This window comes from Entelurus aequoreus, linkage group LG06 (genome assembly GCF_033978785.1).
Source record: "Entelurus aequoreus isolate RoL-2023_Sb linkage group LG06, RoL_Eaeq_v1.1, whole genome shotgun sequence".
Taxonomy (NCBI): Eukaryota; Metazoa; Chordata; class Actinopteri; order Syngnathiformes; family Syngnathidae; genus Entelurus; species Entelurus aequoreus.
The window spans coordinates 37765776-37787178 of NC_084736.1; the positions used below are offsets into that span (position 1 = coordinate 37765776).

Consider the following 21403-nt stretch of genomic DNA (forward strand, 5'->3'; position numbering starts at 1 on the left):
TACAGAGTGTTGCAGCAGTAACATTACAGAGCGAAATGGGGCCACAGACGAGGACTGGCACACTGACTTCTGCTCCCAGAGCCCAGCCATCAAGCAGTGGACCCACCTGGATCATCCTCTCAAACATGTGTGCCAGCGGCAGGTAGGAGATGGAGATGTCTTCTTGTCCGATCACAAAGGAACCCTGCCAGGGAACATGTCACAAAATGTCAGACCGTTCAACATCTCTAAGGAGGCAGTCAAGGAGTGAGTCAAGGAAAGAGGACACAAAGTGGAGTCAGACCTCCAGGATCTTGATGACGGAGGAAGTGTTGGAGGCGATGTTGCCGTGGGTGATCATGGCTCCCTTAGGCTTGCCTGCATCAAAAGCAACACAGTCAGTCTAGCAGCAGACTAGACCGACAGTAGACAGGTAGCAAGTACCTGTGGTTCCACTGGTGAAGCAAACCACGGCCAGATCCTCAGGCTGGGGCGGCTGTGGAGGACGGAGATAGAAGAACCTTCCTTATTTAACCCCACACTCACCTTCTTGCAGCAGATTCCTAAAACTTGGACTACTGTTAGCACTTTGACATCTCATCTTGTTAGCAACATAGAACACTGTGCCCAAATGATGAAACCTAAAATGGAACTTTGAGGAACTAAAAGGAGAATTTAATGGACCACAATGGAAACAAGCTTTTTGGCTTTTTGTGCTATCCATTTGCCTTTTTAAAGCATTACATGGATTCAATTCTTTAAGATGCCAATAAACTTCTCAATCAATCAAAGAACACACGACTGCATGAGAAGTAAACAACAACAACAACACCTTGAATCATATTAGAGACAATAAGAGGACTTCAAGCGGTGCCTTGAGGAACGCCTCAGTTAACTGTGCAAATCACTAGTTGTGGTATGAAGGTTATTCATTTAATTTTTTTTTTACATTGAATTTTAGGTATGTCAAAAAAAAATGTTGAATGAATCTTCAGATATGACATATATTTAAAGACAAAACTTTGTGTTATAGGTGACTAAATATATTATCATTAATTATTAGTTCGAAAATGTCAGCTTTTTCTCATTCATTTCAATTTTTTTGCTCCTTTTTCTTACATTTTTACTGTTGTTTTTTTCCTCCTATAAACCTAATGAGTCAATATCAACCAATATTGACTCATTAGTCAATATTACAAAAATATTCATGTTTATTACACATTTAACAGTGTTTTTTAACGTTGTTGTCATTTTTTGTAATTAATTTATTCAAAAGTTTTTATTTTATAATTAACTAACTAAACTTTGTTTCTATTTTATTTTATTTTAAATGTGTCTAATATTTTAAACTTTTTCCACCAAAGGCAACAACAACAACACCTTGCTTACATAAATCATATTACAGAAAATAAGAGGACTTCAAGCGGTGCCTTGAGGAACACCTCAGTTAACAGTAAATCACTAGTTGTGGTATGAAGGTTATTCATTTCATTTTTTTTACACTGAATTTTAGGTATGTCAAAAAAAATCAATTGTTGAATGAATCTTCAGATATAACATATATTTAAAGACAAAACTTTGTGTTATAGGTGACTAAATATATGATCATTAATTGTTAGTTCGAAAATGTCAGCTTTTTCTCATTCATTTCTATTTTTTTTGCTCCTTTTTCTTACATATTTACTGTTTTTTTCTCCTATAAACCTAATGAGTCAATATCAATCAATATTGACTCATTAGTCAACATTACGAAAATATTCATGTTTATTACACATTTAACAGTGTTTTTTAATGTTGTTGTCATTTTTCTAATTAATTTATTAAAACGTTTATATTTTCTAATTAACTAACTAAACTTTGTTCATATTTTATTTTATTTTATATGTGTCTAATATTTTAAGCTTTTTCCACCAAAGGCAACAACAACAACAACAACACCTTGCTTACATAAATCATATTACAGAAAATAAGAGGACTTCAAGCGGTGCCTTGAGGAACACCTCAGTTAACAGTAAATCACTAGTTGTGGTATGAAGGTTATTCATTTCATTTTTTTTACACTGAATTTTAGGTATGTCAAAAAAAATCAATTGTTGAATGAATCTTCAGATATAACATATATTTAAAGACAAAACTTTGTGTTATAGGTGACTAAATATATGATCATTAATTGTTAGTTCGAAAATGTCAGCTTTTTCTCATTCATTTCTATTTTTTTTGCTCCTTTTTCTTACATATTTACTGTTTTTTTCTCCTATAAACCTAATGAGTCAATATCAATCAATATTGACTCATTAGTCAACATTACGAAAATATTCATGTTTATTACACATTTAACAGTGTTTTTTAATGTTGTTGTCATTTTTCTAATTAATTTATTAAAACGTTTATATTTTCTAATTAACTAACTAAACTTTGTTCATATTTTATTTTATTTTATATGTGTCTAATATTTTAAGCTTTTTCCACCAAAGGCAACAACAACAACAACAACACCTTGCTTACATAAATCATATTACAGAAAATAAGAGGACTTCAAGCGGTGCCTTGAGGAACGCATCAGTTAACAGTAAATCACCAGTTGTGGTATGAAGGTTATTCATTTCATTTTTTACACTGAATTTTAAGTATGTAAAAAAAAAGTCAATTGTTGAATATATCTTCAGATATGACATATATTTAAAGACAAAACATTGTGTTATAGGTGACTAAATATATGATCATTAATTATTAGTTCGAAAATGTCAGCTTTTTCTCATTCATGTCACGGCGCGGGCTCGAACCCGACTTTCATCGGCTGCTTGTTCTGCCAGCACCTCTGCTGGCAGCATGCCAGGACACGCCCCTGCTCGCGCTGGGCGACTCACACCCACACAGCAGCGAAACTGCAGACAATCATCAATCAGCGAACCTGGAACCAATCAAGACAGGCAGCATAAAGACCAGTGGAACCATGGAGCTGACGCCAGAACCTAGTTTCTCCTTGCAGTAAGCATTACGTCTCTGGCTTCCCTCCCGCGTACTTCCTATCTCCTTGTCTACCTAGTTTCTGCGTCTGATGTCCTTTGTGTTCTCCACAGTGTCCTTCCTGTTTTCCCGTGTTCGAGTTGTGTGCCTCGACTTCCCTCAGGATTCTGGACTGCCTCCCTTCATCCTCGACCCCTGCTTGGACACGGACCTCGTCGCTTCTCTCCTGCCCCCGACCACCTGCCTGCCCACGGACTTCCTCTTTGCCTCTCCCCTCTGGACTGACGAAGGATTCACCCAACACGCACTCACAACAACCCTGGTAACATTTACATTATTAATTCTACACATCGTCTGGCACCACACACTTAAAGTAGCATATTCTTTGTTCCTTTTTCTTACATTTCTACTGTTGTTTTTTTCTCTCCTATAAACCTAATGAGTCAATATCAATCAATATTGACTCATTTGTCAATATTGTGAAAATATTCACGTTTATTACACATTTAACAGTGTTTTTTAATGTTGTTGTCATTTTTTTAATTCATTTATTCAAAAGTTTTTATTTTCTAATTAACTAACTAAACTTTGTTTCTATTTTATTCTAAATGTGTCTAATATATTTTAGATCAAGGGTGTATAAAACTTTTTCCACCAAAGGCAACAACAACAACACCTTGCTTACATAAATCATATTACAGAAAATAAGAGGACTTCAAGTGGTGCCCTGAGGAACGCCTCAGTTAACTGTAAATCACAAGTTGTGGTATGAAGGTTATTCATTTCATTTTTTTTACACAGAATTATAGGTTTGTCAAAAAAAAATCAATTGTTGAAAGAATCTTCAGATATGACATATTTAAAGACAAAACTTTAATAGGTGTCTAAATATATTATCATTATTAGTTCAAAAATGTCAGCTTTTTCTCATTCATTTCAATTTTTTTGCTCCTTTTTCTTACATTTTTACTGTAGTTGTATCTCCTATAAACCTACTGAGTCAATATGCCGCCTAATCTACAAAGTTTTTTTATAAGACGAGTGCAGGCTCATAACTTGAGAGGCTTTGGATAGTTCTCATTGCCGAGAGCTCAAACCACTCCTAAACGTTTTTGTGTGTCTGTATGCGGAGTAAGACTATGGAAAAAACTGGACTTACAACACAAGCAATGCCAAACTATTAATCAATTTAAACTATTATACAAACATGGGGTCTGGTTCAAATATAGAGATGAGGGTCTTTAATTTGACCTGCTTTTGTACTCTGTCTCAAAGTGTTAACATGTGCTCAATGTGTCCTTACCATTGTTGCTATGTTGTCTATTACCATTATTGCTATGTTGTCTATTACCATTATTGCTATGTTGTCTATTACCATTGTTGGTATTTTGTCTATTACCATTGTTGGTATATTCATTATTCCTACATTGTTTATACAAATTATTGTTACAGTGTAATAATTATTGTTACCTGTGGTAATGCCACTATGATACAACATCTGTATTATAATCCTTGAACAAAGTAAGAGTGAATAATCACTGAATGGAGAACTGGGGGTGGGATTAAATAAATTATCTTCTTCCCACTCCCTTTCAGGCAAAACTGGACAATCATGCATTACATACTATACATTATCTTTTGCACTATATTAATTTATATTATTATGTGTTGTCAACTTTGTACTTTTTTTTAATTATTATTATTTTATGTCATTGCCTGAAATAAATAAATAAATGAAAATGAAATGAAATATTGATTTAGTCAATATTACAAAAATATTAATGTTTATTACACATTTAACAGTGTTTTTTAATGTTGACATCATTTTTCTAATTAATTATTCAAAAGTTTTTATTTTCTAATTAACTAACTAAACTTTGTTTATATTTTATTTTAAATGTGTCTAATATTTTAAACTTTTTCCACCAAAGGCAACAACAACATCAACAACACCTTGCTTACATAAATCATATTACGGAAAATGAGTGGCACAGGGGTTAGTGCATGTGCCTCACAATACGAAGGTCCTGAGTTCAATCCCGGGCTCTGGATCTTTCTGTGTGGAGTTTGCATGTCCTCCCCGTGACTGCGTGGGTTCCCTCCGGGTACTCCGGCTTCCTCCCACCTCCAAAGACATGCACCTGGGGATAGGTTGATTGGCAACACTAAATTGGCCCTAGTGTGTGAATGTTGTCTGTCTATCTGTGTTGGCCCTGCGATGAGGTGGCGACTTGTCCAGGGTGTCATCATCGGCGGTCACTCGAACGAGTATGACGATCCTCCTGGTAGGGGTGTATCCCTTTGTGGAGGATGCCTGTGCGTGACTTTGTGTAACGTGGGGAGACTGGTGCACAGACAGTCACCAAATGATCCTTGACAGAATCGGGTCAGGGTCCAGTGGCATGGAGTCCAAGACGAGTGTGTCCAGGGTGTACCCCGCCTTCCGCCCCGAAGGCTCCAGCACCCCCCGCAACCCCGAAAGGGACAAGCGGTAGAAAATGGATGGATGGATGGAAGAGGACTTCAAGCGGTGCCTTTAGGAACGCCTCAGTTAACTGTGCTAGTTGTGGTATGAAGGTTATTCATTTCTTTCTTTTTTTTTACACGGAATTTTGGGTATGTCAAAAAAAATCAATTGTTGAATGAATCTTCAGATATGACATATATTTAAAGACAAAACTTTGTGTTATAGGTGACTAAATATATTATCATTAATTATTTCTCATTCATTTCTATTTTTTTTGCTCCTTTTTCTTACATTTTTACAGTTGTTTTTTCTCCTATAAACCTAATGAGTCAATATCAACCAATATTGACTCATTAGTCAATATTTTAAATGTGTCTAATATTTTAAACTTTTTCCACCAAAGGCAACAACAACAACACCTTGCTTACATAAATAATAATACAGAAAATAAGACGACTTCAAGCGGTGCCTTGAGGAACGCCTCAGTTAACAGTAAATCACTAGTTGTGGTATGAAGGTTATTCATTTCTTTTTTTTTTACACTGAATTTTAGGTATGTCAAAAAAAAATCGATTATTGATTGAATTGCGATTCTTATTTGTAACGATTCTTAATCGATTAAAAAAAAATCTAAAATCGCATTTTTAAAAGAAAAGCCACTTTTTGAAGTTTTCTTTTAAGTAATATAGAAATGTATTAGAGCTGTTTATTTTATGGAGGAATGTAGTTAACTGGCAACCCAATGTTATTCAAAAGTATTGATTTGGAATCTATTGTAAATGGAATCACAGACCTACTGAATTTATGAATGTGAATCTCTGTGCATTATTTATTCTACTCCAACTTCCATGGTGTTTTGGAGGCTTTACATGCACAAAAACTCATATTCTGCAAGCGTGTCCGGTCTGGAGAAAAATGGGATATTTTGGGTCAGCAAACAGGAAATGTCACACTTGCCTCCTCGGAAATGAAAAAGAAATGAGTCTCTGTTGGCAGATTCATGCATGGTTATGAAATATGCTGAAGCACGTCAAAGTCTCTAAAACTTGAATTTGAACAGAAGCAGGAAGACAGAAAAGGTGTGGTACTTTAACAAACTCCTCCTGGGGACTTTGACCAATTGAGTCTCCAAGGTTTCTCATAGTCATTCTCATCGACGTCCCACTGGGTTGTGAGTTTTTCCTTGCCCTTATGTGGGCGCTGAACCGCGGATGTCGTTGTGGCTTGTGCAGCCCTTTGAGACACTTGTGATTTAGGGCTATATAAATAAACATTGATTAATTGATTGATTGATTGATTGATAAAATGAGACACTTGATGATAAACTGCCATGGAATGTTCTAGCCAGGGGTGGCCATTACGTGGAGGGCGAGCTAGCGGTGGTGGTCAGTCCATCGCCAGCCAGGCATTAAAAATATAGACCTAAAAATGAGCGATCATCAATCGTCACCAAGACGTCACTTGGTTGACATTCACGGCACCCGAGGGTCTTGTGAGATGACGCTGGCTATTAAGAAAAAACGACCGAAAGGAAGGCGAGAAACACTTTTTATTTCAACCGTACCTGCCGTCAAAACTCTAACAACCGACCGCACAGTTCCTGTCTTCACAATAAAAGCGCTGCCCTATCCTGCCTGCGCTAACAAAATAAGAGTGTCAGAAAGCTAGCGTGCACAAGCTAGCAAGTTACGGAGTTTGCCGCCAATGTATTTGGTTGGGTCGGAATTGAGGGTTAAATCACCAAAAAATTATTCCCGAGCGCGGCCACTGCTGTTGCTCACTGCTCCCCTCACCTCCAAGGGGGTGGAACAAGGGGATGGGTCAAATGCAGAGGACGAATTTCACCACACCTAGTGTGTGTGTGACAATCATTGGTAATTTAACTTTAACTTAACTCAATTTCTTGTAAAGTGTATAAAAAGGAGTATGGAAGCTGGACACTTTCATGTGGTATTGGACAGAAAGGAGGACTTTTTTTCCCCTCCATTTAAAAATGTGGAGGTTATCATCACTACTGTCTGATTCCAATTAACGCAAGTCATCACAATCATACCTATAACTTATATTATTGTCTTCATGAAAGAAACATGCTTGTATTATCATTAAACACCTTTCACTTGTTAACATCTCTTTCATAAATAAATCAATATAAATAATATATATATGAATGATCCCCTCCACTTGGTACATTGAAAAGTAGCTGGCCTGGTCTACGCTTTAAGATGAATCACAAGTCGATTCGAAACATTGCAACTTTTGTCACTACTTTGTGAGAAAGGAGAGGAAAATTCAGGCATTTTCATGTCAACAATCACAAAAACAAAGAAATCCTGACTGAACGTTACACAAAAAAGGAAAAACTCACCACAGGATCTTGAAGGTTTTGCCTTCCCAGCTCCTGCAATGTCAGACAAGGAGAGGTTTAATCCAGCAGGGCCTAGTTGGGTCCCCAACATGGCGCCCTGTTGTCACGTGACCAACCAGAGCGAGAGTGGCCAGACATTCTCTTAGATCAGGGGTGTCAAACTCATTTGAATTCATGGAGGAAAATCTATCCAAATCTGGGCTGGACAGGTAAAATCATGGCAATAATAACTTAAAAATAAAGACAACTTCAGATTGTTGTCTTTGTCTTACTTTACACACTCACGGGTGTCAAAAGTAGAACAAGCACATTCTGAAAATGCAAATAATCCTCTTGACAAAACACTTCAAGTTAGTTGAAAATTCTGAGGAAAAAATATTGGTGAAGTTTCAAAACCACCATGAAGAACATAAATAACTTAGACTTTGTCTCAATGTTTTTACAAAGCCATTCAACCTTAAGCGCTTCCTCTTTAGCATTCCCGTGTGGGCAGTTCACCATTAATGACGTGTTTGGAAAAGCAATCGAGTGTTTTTTGTTGTCGACATATGCAACTGCCACAACACATTCATGTATCATCATTCAAATATTGCAATTATAACATAAACAAAACAAATATCAAAATGAAACTATAATAGCTGAATTAAAGGTAACTTAACTACAAACTTAACCAATGGCAGCAACAAACATGGCAGATTTAGGTATGTAACAAAATAGAACAAATAAATGTAGAAACACACATTTTTACAATGGAGTTCAGGGTGCGCATTGTGCATCTAACCAATTGCGAGCCCTGCACGGAACTCTGACTAAAAAAATGTTGCATCTTATTGTTTTGTTGTTTTATCCATTGAGTGGATAATTGACAATGAAAGAAGGTATTGTGCGTTGATACTGCATCAGTCTGCCGCCATCTGCTGCCGCCACAACAGGAGCAGCTGACTGCTAGCACCTGCGCTGATTGGAGCAGCGGCAGCTAATCTAGAGGGCGCTTAAAGTCAGCCGACACATCTTTAAACACTGTCGTGTGTGACGTGGGTTATGCTTGAATTGCTATTGTGACATCCAGTGGACACATTTAGAACAGGCAGTTTTTTCATCAAAATAGTGCAGCTCATTTTTATATTTAACAAACTCATCTTGCGAGCCGGATTAAACCTGTTGGTACGTTTGACACCCCTGTCTTAGGCGGTTGGTCAAAACCCCCTCACAGGACTAGCGGGGGCCATGTTTAGACCAACTTGTCCATACTCTCTGCTAGACTGCTGTGCCACAAACATTTACATTCAGGATGTGCTAACAGGTTACGTAAGAAACATACCAAGTCAAGACTGGGATGTGTATGGCGGAAAAATGGGCTAAAAAAGTTAGCATGCTAACAGGTAAAATGTGCTACATACCAAGTTATAATACTCTGCTCCATTGGTCAGAAAGGTGAGCATGCTAACAAGCTAACATTAGCATGCTAACAGGTAAAACGTGTCATGTAGCAAGTCATATGACTCTGCTCAATTGGCTAGAAAAGTGAGCATGCTAACAAGCTAACATTAGCATGCTAACAAGCTAACATTAGCATGCTAACAGGTAAAACGTGTCATGTAGCAAGTTATATGACTCTGAGGTGTATGCCTGCTGATTTAGCTAGAAAATAATGTTAGCATGCTAACAGGTTGCATATGAAACTTACCAAGTCATATGACTGTGAGGTGTAAGGCGGAAAAATGGGCTAAAATATTTAGCAGGCTAAAAGGTAAAACGTGTTACATACCAAATTATTTGACTCTGCTCAATTGGCTGGAAAAGTGAGTATGCTTACAAGCTAACATTAGCATGCTAACAGGTAACATGTGTCACGTACCAAGTTATATGACTGAGGAGTAAGGCGGCAACATTTGCTAAAATGTTACTATGCTAATGTTGGGGATGTGACCATAGAAAAATGCCATATCAGCAAAATGATTGTATTCAGAAAGAATTATGTACAAATAATAGGAAGTGGAATTGCTATAAGGCAGAAAAGGGGTAGGATTAAATAAGATCTGCTTCTCCCTACTCCTTTTCAGACATATTGTAAAGAAAAATGATGCATCATACTGAAATTGTATAAAAGTTCAACATAAACCAACCCCAAAAAATGTTGAATGTACTTAAAAAGTACTTCTACACACTTATAAACAAGTTTTATTTAATAAAAATAAAAAAATCAAATACAAGAAAATAAATAGCAGCACAATTAGGGTTGCAAAGGGCTGGAAGGTTTCCGGTAAATTTTCCGGAAAGTTTCCGGAAATTTACCACGGGAAGCTAAGCTAGGGAAGTTTGGAAATATTGACCATTTTTTGATTATTCAAAGTTGGACACCGTCCATGGAAATGAATGGGAATATATGGGAATTAATGGGGAATTGCAATAATTGTATTTATTTATTCTTGTAAAACACTAATGCCATGCCACACACAGATATAAATAGTCAGCTAAATAATTGGAGTAGTCTTTAAAAATATTTCACTGATGGACAAATGAATAGAAATAGGCTGGATGAATAAATGAACACTCAATCAGCATGCTAAATCAAACTATAACCTACATTCTTGTATGACAACAGAATGGCTAGCAGAATAGAAAGCAGAGGAAACTACACATTTTGATTTAGTATTTACCAGTTGAACTTTACACATCACAAAAAAGGTCAATTCGGATTGCTAATGTTGTTGATTTAACATAGAGAAAATTAGCATAACGGCTAACGGAGAAATATTTTCGGTTCATTATGAGACTGGTGGTGGTACATAAACCTAGCTAGCTAGAGGTATTGGCCCCCAAATCATTTAACAAGTACAGGAACAGCTAGCTAGCTTGAGTGGAAGTCTGCTGGAGTAGTCTACAGTCATACAGTAACAAGCAATTACACCTCTATTAAACTTAAATACCATAGATCAAATATATTTACCCCAGTAATGTCATCAACACTTACCTGACTGGATGAAGTCCTTGGGCTCAAATACTAGTGTGGCCTCAATAGCCCTGCTGTAGTGTGTAGCATGCTGGGAATTATCTGGGCATTTGATGGAAGAATGCACTGCACATGTGATGGAGGAATGCACAGTACAGGGTTGAAATTCAACTGAATTTGCATTAAATCAGGTTGTTTCAGCTAATAATCATGCTTCAAGGTATAGCATGTTGCATTCAATGTTTATCCCCATTAATTCCCGTTAATTCTCATATATTACCGTTAATTCCCATGGAAAGTTTCCAACTTTGAATATTCACGGAATTTTGCAACCCTACACACAATACACTTTTAATGCTTTAAAAATTATTTGCATTTAATTGTTTGAAAATGTTTATCTTCTTCCGTTTTAATTTGCAAACCGTTGAGAGGGTTTCTTTGATGATAAATAAAAGTTTACTGGATTTACGCTAATTTCATGAATTCGAGCAATTAAAAATACATTTTAACTGTGAAACCTCTTTTTTTCTGTTTCTTTGTTTAGCAAGATCTCCAACATTTTTAAAATGAGCTAGAAATGAAGAAGGTTATGACATTCAAACAAAAAGGTCACACCTAAAATACTGATTTAGTATTTAAGAAGTAGACTAGAAATGAGTGCATTTTCACCGGTTTTAAAAATCAATAACTTGAATATTCATGACAAGAAAATGACTCTAATGTCACTGGGATTGTCTGTCTGTCAATATAATTCACTTTTAAAGCTGTACACACATGCCTACATTTAAGACCTTCTCCCATAAGCGATCAGTGTCACAGGTCCGTGACAAATCACAGTTTTACCATAGCTTTAGTTTAAAACAGTATTACTAACCGTGGGAAGTTTATTTGTTGATTATAGTGTTTAATTTGCACACATTATTAGATCCAAAACGATCCCGCTCACCATGAGCTGTGACAGTTTGAGAACCTCCACCTGGCAAGCCCTGGCCCTGGCCACCAGGGCCTGGCTGAAGTGGTCAAAGAGAACGAGGCAGGAGAGTTTGGGAGCGTGGCCCTTCTCCTTGTTCTCCAGCAGCGAGGCGGCCTTCTCCTCGCGGTCGCAGACCACCACAGAGATCCCCGCTAAAGTCCACCCACATGGAAGGCAATCATAAGAAGGGTCGGCTCAGATGGAAGGATGAAACAAAAGGGTGTGCTGTTGTGCGTCTCACCCAGGTTGAGGATATGGACCATGGCCTCCAGCCCCAGGGTCTCGTACAGAGGAACCACCGCCATGGAGTAAGTGTAGCAGGCCAGCTCTGTAATTATCCACTGTCACCAGCAGAGGGAAACAAATCAGCACTTTTACACTCACCTTGACTGCACACATCAACTATCATCTTAGCCAAAGTCAATAAGGCAAATCATTCATGTCTTCCAGTTTCTTTGGATTATTTATGCAAATATTTGTATTTTTATTCAAGCAGGTGTGAATACTAGCTGCAGTTTAGTTGCATCCATGTCATCATCTATAAAAGCAGATGTTTCTTATTCGTTACAGTACACTAGGGTTGTCCCCATACCAATAGTTTAGTATCGGTACCGGTACCAAAATGTATTTCGATAAATAAAGGAGCCCACAAAAAAATTTCATTATTGTCTTTATTGTAGCAAAAAATGTTTGGGTACATGAAACATATGTTTATTATTGTAATTTAGTCCTTAAATAAAATAGTGAACATACTAGACAACTTGTCTTTTAGTAGTAAGTAAACAAACAAAGACTCCTAATTAGTCTGCTGACGTAAGCAGTAACATATTGTGTCATTTATCTACCTATTATTTTGTCTACATTATGAGGGACAAACTGTAAAAATTGATTATTCATCTACTTGTTCATTTTACTGTTAATATCTGCTTATTTTCTGTTTTAACATGTTCTATCTACACTTCTGTTAACATGTAATAATCACTTATTCTTCTCTTCTTTGATACTTTACATTAGTTTTGGATGATACCACACATTTGGTATCTATCCGATACCAAGTAGTTACAGGATCATACATTGGTCATATTCAAAGTCCTCATGTGTCCAGGGACTTATTTACTGACTTTATAAACATAATATACATTTAAAAAAAACGAAAGAAGATTTTGTGATGCTAAAAAATATTGATGTAATCATAGTAGTATCGACTAGATACGTTCTTGTACTTGGTATCATTACAGTGGATGTCAGGTGTAGATCCACCCATGGCGTTTGTTTACATTCAGGAACGCTATCTTTTGTTAGTGGTGATTTAGTAGTAGCTAAAACACTGCTGACTACGGATAGATGTTAGCTGCTAACTAGCTAGCCATGTCTTAAAGCAGTGGTCCCCAACCACCGGGTCCCCGGTACCGGTCCGTGACGCATTTGCTACAAAACCGCAGAGAAACATTAAATAATTTATAAACTTTCACCTGTCCCACTATACACGCCAATAAGCTTGTTTATAGATATACAATAAAACTCCTCATAGGAAGTTGCCATTTGTTATATTTGCTATAACTTTGTGACATGATACAATGCACATTAATGAACATATAAAATATACATGTGACAGATTGTAGCCAAAGGCTGATTTCCATCTGCATCTCATTGCAAAGAAACAAGCCCAGGGCTCCCACTCATTCAGCGTTAAAGTGATTGGTATTTTTCATGCACTTATTTTTGCTGTATTATATCTGGCATAATTGGAAAGCCGGTCCCTGAAAATAATGCCTACATTAAACCGGTCCGTGGTGCAAAAAAGATTGGGGACCACTGTCTTAAAGCACCTCTTCCTGAGGGTGTTTCAGTGTTATAACTTCGCCTTTATCTTTACTTTTTACACCAAAATGCGTCCATTCTCCCTTTTCTGTCTACACACTGTGTCTGCTTGTAAGTACTCTGTGTGTGTGCGCTGCCGAACATGCTCCTCTGCTCGTAAACCCAGCAATGTCACGACGTGACGACGACGAGCCGTCATGCCCGTTAAAAAAAGAAAAAAAATGGGGAACCGGTACTTTTCAAACAGAGTATAGTACCGTTTTTGATTCATTAGTACCGCGATACTATACTAGTACCAGTATACCGTATTTATGGATCTATTTACGAAATAATCACTTTGTTTGATACATTGAAATAAGAAATGTTAATACAAATATGTAGCGATCGGCCCATTTTCAGGAAAAAGTACATTCACCCCCTCTGGCTGATACCGTATTTCTTTTTAGCGCCCCGGCTGACCAGCTAGCAGCTAATTATGTGTCTCCGTACACACACTAAGCTAATAATAATCACCTCACACACACCTGGGGACGGCGTAGCGAAGTTGGGAGAGTGGCCGTGCCAGCAACCTGAGGGTTCCTGGTTTGAATCCCACCTTCTACCAACCTCGTCACGTCCGTTGTGTCCTTGAGCAAGACACTTCACCCTTGCTCCTGATGGGTCGTGGTTAAGGCCTTGCATGGCAGCTCCCGCCATCAGTGTGTGACTGTGTGTGTGAATGGGTGAATGTGGAAATAGTGTCAAAGTGCTTTGAGTACCTTGACAGTAGAAAAGCGCTATACAAGTATAACCCATTTACTGCGGCAAATAAACTGCATTTCTCAGTATTATTATCAAGTAGCATTATCACTGGAGGACGAGGCGAAACATGCTACACAGAACAAGCTAGGAGCAGGCATGTTAATAGCTAAGCTAACTGCTAAACTAGCTTAAAACAATACTAATAAATAAGTGTTTGGTAAAGTTTAAGAAGTGTAGATGGAAGTAGTTAATAACAGGAAAAGATTAAGTAAGAGAGAGGATAATATAACAACAATCACAGTCAGTAAACCACACGTCAGAGGAGGGCGGATCGATACATAAATAGGTAGTGTTGATACCACAGGTAGTATCAGTAGGTGTGTGTATCGAATACGGTACTTTTTTTTGACCAAATTTCGCCGATTCACGTAAAATCCAACGGTGCCATGTTACGCCACCTGGCTTGTGCGTTTAGTCCCGCCCTGTTGCAGACTCAATGCCAACAAAGAAACCGACTCCAAAAATGCTTCGGCGTCAATAAAGTTGGGTTCGACTTTCCCAAAAATGAGCTAACAAACGTTGGCTTTGCTATTGACATGCAACTGATTAGCATTAGTGATTTTACATGGCGATTTGAACGCCTCCAATTTAGTAAATGGAAACTATAAATAAGATGCACGTTACAATCAAACAGTTGGTGTGTAATAAGTACAATACGTTCAGTATTAACACTTTTTAGGACGCAACAAAAAACACTATAAATTAAACACTACTGCCAACAGGACGGCAGTTATCATAATCAGCTCTTTTTTTTTGTAAAAAAAAAAAGAATATTTATTAACACACACAAGGGTACCGGTATCGATTCCTAGGTACCGGGAATTAGTACCGTATCGGTTCAAATGTGAACAGTAGCCATCTCTAAGTATCAGTATATGATCAATACCGGAGTGATTAAGTTGATTTCTTTATTTTCTCAAAATCTTTTTTTTGTTCATGTGTGCAAACTTAGTGAATAATTTCCTGCACACACATGATTGAAATGAGTGGTAGTTGACTTTTGTTTACTGTGTCACACCGCGGTGAGGGATGTCTTCTCTTGGTTTCTTCTGTCTTGTGAATTGCATGTTTTACTTTGAAAAGTAACTCCTCTCGTGTCAGATCACTTGCCCTTCCTTTTGTGTCATCAGTCTGACGTCATCCCTGACCCCTGATTGTTTTCCACCTGTTTCCCATTACCCTCATGTGTTTTATAAGCCCACGCCTCCCCTTGTTCTGTGCCAGATTGTCTCGTGTATTCGTGCCTCTCTAGCTTCCATGTCCATGTCCATGTCCATGTCCATGTCCAGCCTTGCCTTGCCTCGTCTTGTGTTTATATTCCTTGATCCTGAATTCCTTCGTTGCTATTTTGAGTTTTCCTTTTTTCCTCTTCAGCAGAGTGATTTTTTTGTTATTTAGTTTATTCAGCCGTAGTGGTGAGTTATCAGTTTTTTCTTTCATTCTTTCCTCAAATTTTTGAGTGACACATTTTGTTAAACTTTATTAGATTAGATTAGTGTAGAATTTTTCATAGCCGTTGTTTCTTCCTCCTGTTGGAGCGTTTTTGTGTTAATAAATTTTATAGCATATACGGCGCCAATCATAGTTCGTCTTTGTTTTTGTGTTTTCCTCCTTTCGGAGTGATTTTCGGTTGTTCCTATTTTTTGGAACCTTTTTCGCAGACCAGTTTTTTGTTAAATAGATATTGTATTACCTTGACTCTGGAGGTGAAAGGAAGCTGTCAAAATAAAAGCCTGTCGAAGTATTCCCTACTCTGCATCTGAGTCCTATCCTTTTTACCAAGCCTGACATACTGTTGTTTTGGTCAAACACTCCTATGTAACAACAGGAAGTAGTTCATATAGTTACAATAGCACTCCACAAATAGATGTACAGCTTCTAATCGCTATTATGAATCTTTGGGCACCTCACCATTCTGATTCGATTCAATTCTTGGGGGTAACTATTCGATTCAGAATCGATTCTCGATTCAAAACACTTTTTAATAACACTGGTTGCCAGTTCTGTGATGAACTACATTCCTCCATACAATAGATAAACAGCTCTGATCAATTTCTATTTTACTCAAAGAAAACTGATTTTGTTTGATGAAATTCTAGCCAAACATTGAATAAAGTCAAATACAAATAAGTCAACAAGAGAAATATCCAACTCTTAAATGTGTACAGCAGCTATGGATCATATACATAAACAATATGATTTGTCTGAGTGGCTGGACAGGACAGATTGAAAATAATTAATTAATAAAAAAATATTTTTTAATTGATTAAGAATCGTTACAAATAAGAATCGTGATTAGTTTGAAAATGTATAGTTTTTTCACACCCTACCATGGGGTATGAGAATGGGCAGCATAAAAGTGTGACGGAAGGATGTCTTCAATATGACCAGGCGCAGGAAACACATTCCCCTACGTCAGGGGTGACCATTACGTGGATGGGGAGCTAGCGGTGGATGGTGGAGGGTGTGTCAGTCCATGACCTAAAAATTAGCGATCATCAATCTTCACCAAGACGTCACTTGATTGACATTCACGGCACCCGAGGGTCTTGTGCGATGACGCTGGCTGCTGCCACATCATTATTAAGAAAAAATGACCGACAAGAAGGCGAGAAACACTTTTTATTTCAACCGTACCTCCCGTCAAAAGCTTTAAGACCGACCACACAGTTCCTGTCTTCACAATAAAAGCCCTGCTTCATTCTTCCTGCGCTAACAAAATAAGATGTCAGAAAGCTAGCATGCACAAGCTAGCAAGCTACGGAGTTTGCCGCCAATGTATTTCTTGTAAAGCAAGCACTTTCATGTGGTATTGGACAGAAAGGAGGACTTTTTTTCTCCTCCATTTGAAAATGTGGACATTATCATCAGTACTGTCTGATTCCAATCAATGCAAGTCATCACAACCATACCAACTTATATTCTTGTCTTCATGAAAGAAACATGTGTGTATTATCATTAAACACATTTAACTTGTTAACCTATTTCCACATTCACCCATTCACACACACACATTCACACACTGATGGCGGAAGCTGCCATGCAAGGCCCTAACCACGACCCATTAGGAGCAAGGGAGAAGTGTCTTGCTCAAGGACACAACGGACATGACTAGGTTGGTAGAAGCTGGGGACTGAACCAGGAACTCTCAGGTTCCTGGTACGGCCACTCTCCCAACCGCACCACGCCGCCGCCAAAGACATGCACCTGGGGATAGGCCCCTCCCACCTCCAAAGACATGCACCTGGGGATAGGTTGATTGGCCACACTAAATGGTCCCTAGTGTGTGAATGTTGTCTATCTGTGTTGGCCCTGTGATGAGGTGGTGACTTGTCCAGGGTGTACCCCACCTTCCGCCCGAATGCAGCTGAAATAGGCTCCAGCACCCCGCGACCCCGAACGGGACAAGCGGTAGAAAATGGATGGATTAACTTGTTAACCTTTCTTTCATACATAAAACAATATAAATGATATATATGAATGATCCACTCCACTTGGTCAATGGAAAAGTAGCTGGCCTGCAGAAAAGGTGTGGCCACCCCTGATCTACATTAACAATATGATTTGGCTGCAAACGACAGATTGAAAATAATTAATAAAAATATATATATTTTTTAAAATTTACTTTTGATTTTTTTTTAATCGATTAAGAATCATTACATATAAGAATCGTGATTAATTTGAAAATGTATAGTTTTTCCACACCCCTACCATGGGGTATGAGAATGGGCAGAAGGATGCCTTCAATATGATCACCCGCAGGAAACATTCCCCTACATGTTTTATTCAAGTGTGCGGTGTAAAGTCCACATTTCATCAAAAGTGTAATCATCTCCTTCTCCCACACTGTACAGACATGTGTTTGACGGATACTAGCGGCTAACATCACTAGCATGGTGTAGTTGGGACCTACCTCCGGTCTGTTTTGTGCAAATATGCCAACAAACTGCTGAGGCTTGGGTTGGCAGCCTTTCGCCAGCAGACCAGAGCCCAGCAGTTGGGCTTGCTGGGCCACCTGAAGGGTTCCAAAAAGACCAGGTTGGACACCAAGAAGTGGAAGGTAGAAATATGCCAGACCTCAGAGTAGGAGATCCACTGGTAAGGTTGGCTCGGCTTCCTGAAGCCCAGACATGGACCGCTTTCTGAAGAGCATCACACAGGAGGTCATGTGAGGTGATTTCATTGCACCCAGATACACATAACTAAGAGTCAAAGTTTGCGGGCTCATTTCACAATTGTTTTATTTTGTCCAAAAAATAAATGACATACGTTTACCGACAAAAGTTAGTGTCATCTTTGTACTATTATGACTTATTATGTTCAAAGTGCGGCCATTTGCAGACAGCAGCTGAGGTTTGGATCGAAATGGTCAATATCACTCATTAAAAATACATTTTAAAAATGTAGTCTGCAGTCTCGCTCATATCGTAATCGACAGCATAATCCCTGATCGTAACTTCAGGCCGATTTTGACATACAGGCGGCTTCGCACTGTTCTCTTAGCCAACTAGATACAACCATTGCTGGGGGAATGTTCTCTTAGCCAACTAGATACGACCATTGCTGAGGAAATGTTCTCTTAGCCAACTAGATACGACCATTGCTGGGGGAATGTTCTCTTAGCCAACTAGATACGACCATTGCTGGGGGAATGTTCTCTTAGCCAACTAGATACGACCATTGCTGGGGAAATGTTCTTTTAGCCAACTAGATACGACCATTGCTGGGGGAAATGTTCTCTTAGCCAACTAGATACGACCATTGCTGGGGAAATGTTCTCTTAGCCACCTAGATACGACCATTGCTGGGGGAATGTTCTCTTAGCCAACTAGATACAACCATTGCTGGGGAAATGTTCTCTTAGCCAACTAGATACGACCATTGCTGGGGGAATGTTCTCTTAGCCAACTAGATACAACCATTGCTGGGGAAATGTTCTCTTAGCCAACTAGATACAATCATTGCTGGGGAAATGTTCTCTTAGCCAACTAGATACGACCATTGCTGGGGGAATGTTCTTTTAGCCAACTAGATACGACCATTGCTGGGGGAATGTTCTCTTAGCCAACTAGATACGGCCATTGCTGGGGGAATGTTCTCTTAGCCAACTACAGTAGATACGACCATTGCTGGGGGAAATGATCTCTTAGCCAACCAGATACGACCAATGCTGGGGAAATGTTCTCTTAGCCAACTAGATACGACCATTGCTGGGGGAATGTTCTCTTAGCTAACTAGATACGACCATTGCTGGGGGAATGTTCTCTTAGCCAACTAGATACGACCATTGCTGGGGGAATGTTCTCTTAGCCAACTAGATACGGCCATTGCTGGGGGAATGTTCTCTTAGCGAACTACAGTAGATACGACCATTGCTGGGGGAAATGTTCTCTTAGCCACCTAGATACGACCATTGCTGGGGGAATGTTCTCTTAGCCAACTAGATACAACCATTGCTGGGGAAATGTTCTCTTAGCCAACTAGATACGACCATTGCTGGGGGAATGTTCTCTTAGCCAACTAGATACAACCATTGCTGGGGAAATGTTCTCTTAGCCAACTAGATACAATCATTGCTGGGGAAATGTTCTCTTAGCCAACTAGATACGACCATTGCTGGGGGAATGTTCTTTTAGCCAACTAGATACGACCATTGCTGGGGGAATGTTCTCTTAGCCAACTAGATACGGCCATTGCTGGGGGAATGTTCTCTTAGCCAACTACAGTAGATACGACCATTGCTGGGGGAAATGATCTCTTAGCCAACCAGATACGACCAATGCTGGGGAAATGTTCTCTTAGCCAACTAGATACGACCATTGCTGGGGGAATGTTCTCTTAGCCAACTAGATACGACCATTGCTGGGGGAATGTTCTCTTAGCCAACTAGATACGACCATTGCTGGGGGAATGTTCTCTTAGCCAACTAGATACGGCCATTGCTGGGGGAATGTTCTCTTAGCCAACTACAGTAGATACGACCATTGCTGGGGGAAATGTTCTCTTAGCCAACTAGGTACGACCATTGCTGGGGAAATGTTCTCTTAGCCAACCAGATACGACCAATGCTGGGGAAATGTTCTCTTAGCCAACTAGATACGACCAATGCTGGGGGAAATGTTCTCTTAGCCAACTAGGTACGACCATTGCTGGGGAAATGTTCTCTTAGCCAACCAGATACGACCATTGCCGGGGAAATGTTCTCTTAGCCAACTAGATACGACCATTGCTGGGGGAATGTTCTCTTAGCCAACTAGATACGACCATTGCCGGAGAAATGTTCTCTTAGCCAAATAGATACGACCATTGCTGGGGGAATGTTCTCTTAGCCAACTACAGTGGATACGACCATTGCTGGGGGAAATGTTCTCATAGCCAACTAGATACGACCATTGCTGGGGAAATGTTCTCTTAGCCAACCAGATACGACCAATGCTGGGGAAATGTTCTCTTAGCCAACTAGATACGACCATTGCCGGGGAAATGTTCTCTTAGCCAACTAGATACGACCATTGCTGGGGGAATGTTCTCTTAGCCAACTAGATACGACCATTGCTGGGGAAATGTTCTCTAAGCCAACTAGATACGACCATTGCTGGGGAAATGTTCTCTTAGCCAACTAGATACAACCATTGCTGGGGGAATGTTCTCTTAGCCAACCAGATACGACCAATGCTGGGGAAATGTTCTCTTAGCCAACTAGATACGACCATTGCCGGGGAAATGTTCTCTTAGCCAACTAGATACGACCATTGCTGGGGGAATGTTCTCTTAGCCAACTAGATACGACCATTGCTGGGGGAATGTTCTCTTAGCCAACTAGATACGACCATTGCTGGGGGAATGTTCTCTTAGCCAACTAGATGTGATCATTGCTGGGGAAATGTTCTCTTAGCCAAGTAGATACGACCATTGCTGGGGAAATGCTGTGTGAATGCTGCTGACGCCAAACTGCTATGCCGTCACACGGCGCACGCTCAGAGAGCCAGCTGAAGCCAAGAACCAGCGAGATTGCTTACGCCATCATGTGTGGATCAGCTAGTTACACCACTCTGAGGTGTACACCTGCTGACCTGG

General features: G+C 39.2%; 1 protein-coding gene across 3 annotated transcripts in view; it reads right to left on the reverse strand.

Moving 5' to 3' along the window:
- Positions 1 to 21403, reverse strand: part of acsl2 (acyl-CoA synthetase long chain family member 2) — a 111599-nt gene that overhangs the window by 28254 nt on the left and 61942 nt on the right. For all 3 annotated transcript variants that reach the window (XM_062050686.1, XM_062050685.1, XM_062050684.1), the window contains exons 4-11: positions 18404 to 18468; positions 18240 to 18341; positions 11946 to 12045; positions 11678 to 11856; positions 7779 to 7811; positions 424 to 475; positions 284 to 357; positions 107 to 184 (exon numbers count right to left, since the gene is read on the reverse strand). In XM_062050686.1, coding sequence (XP_061906670.1) covers positions 107 to 184; positions 284 to 357; positions 424 to 475; positions 7779 to 7811; positions 11678 to 11856; positions 11946 to 12045; positions 18240 to 18341; positions 18404 to 18468 — 683 coding nt within the window. The remainder of the gene's footprint in view (positions 1 to 106; positions 185 to 283; positions 358 to 423; positions 476 to 7778; positions 7812 to 11677; positions 11857 to 11945; positions 12046 to 18239; positions 18342 to 18403; positions 18469 to 21403) is intronic.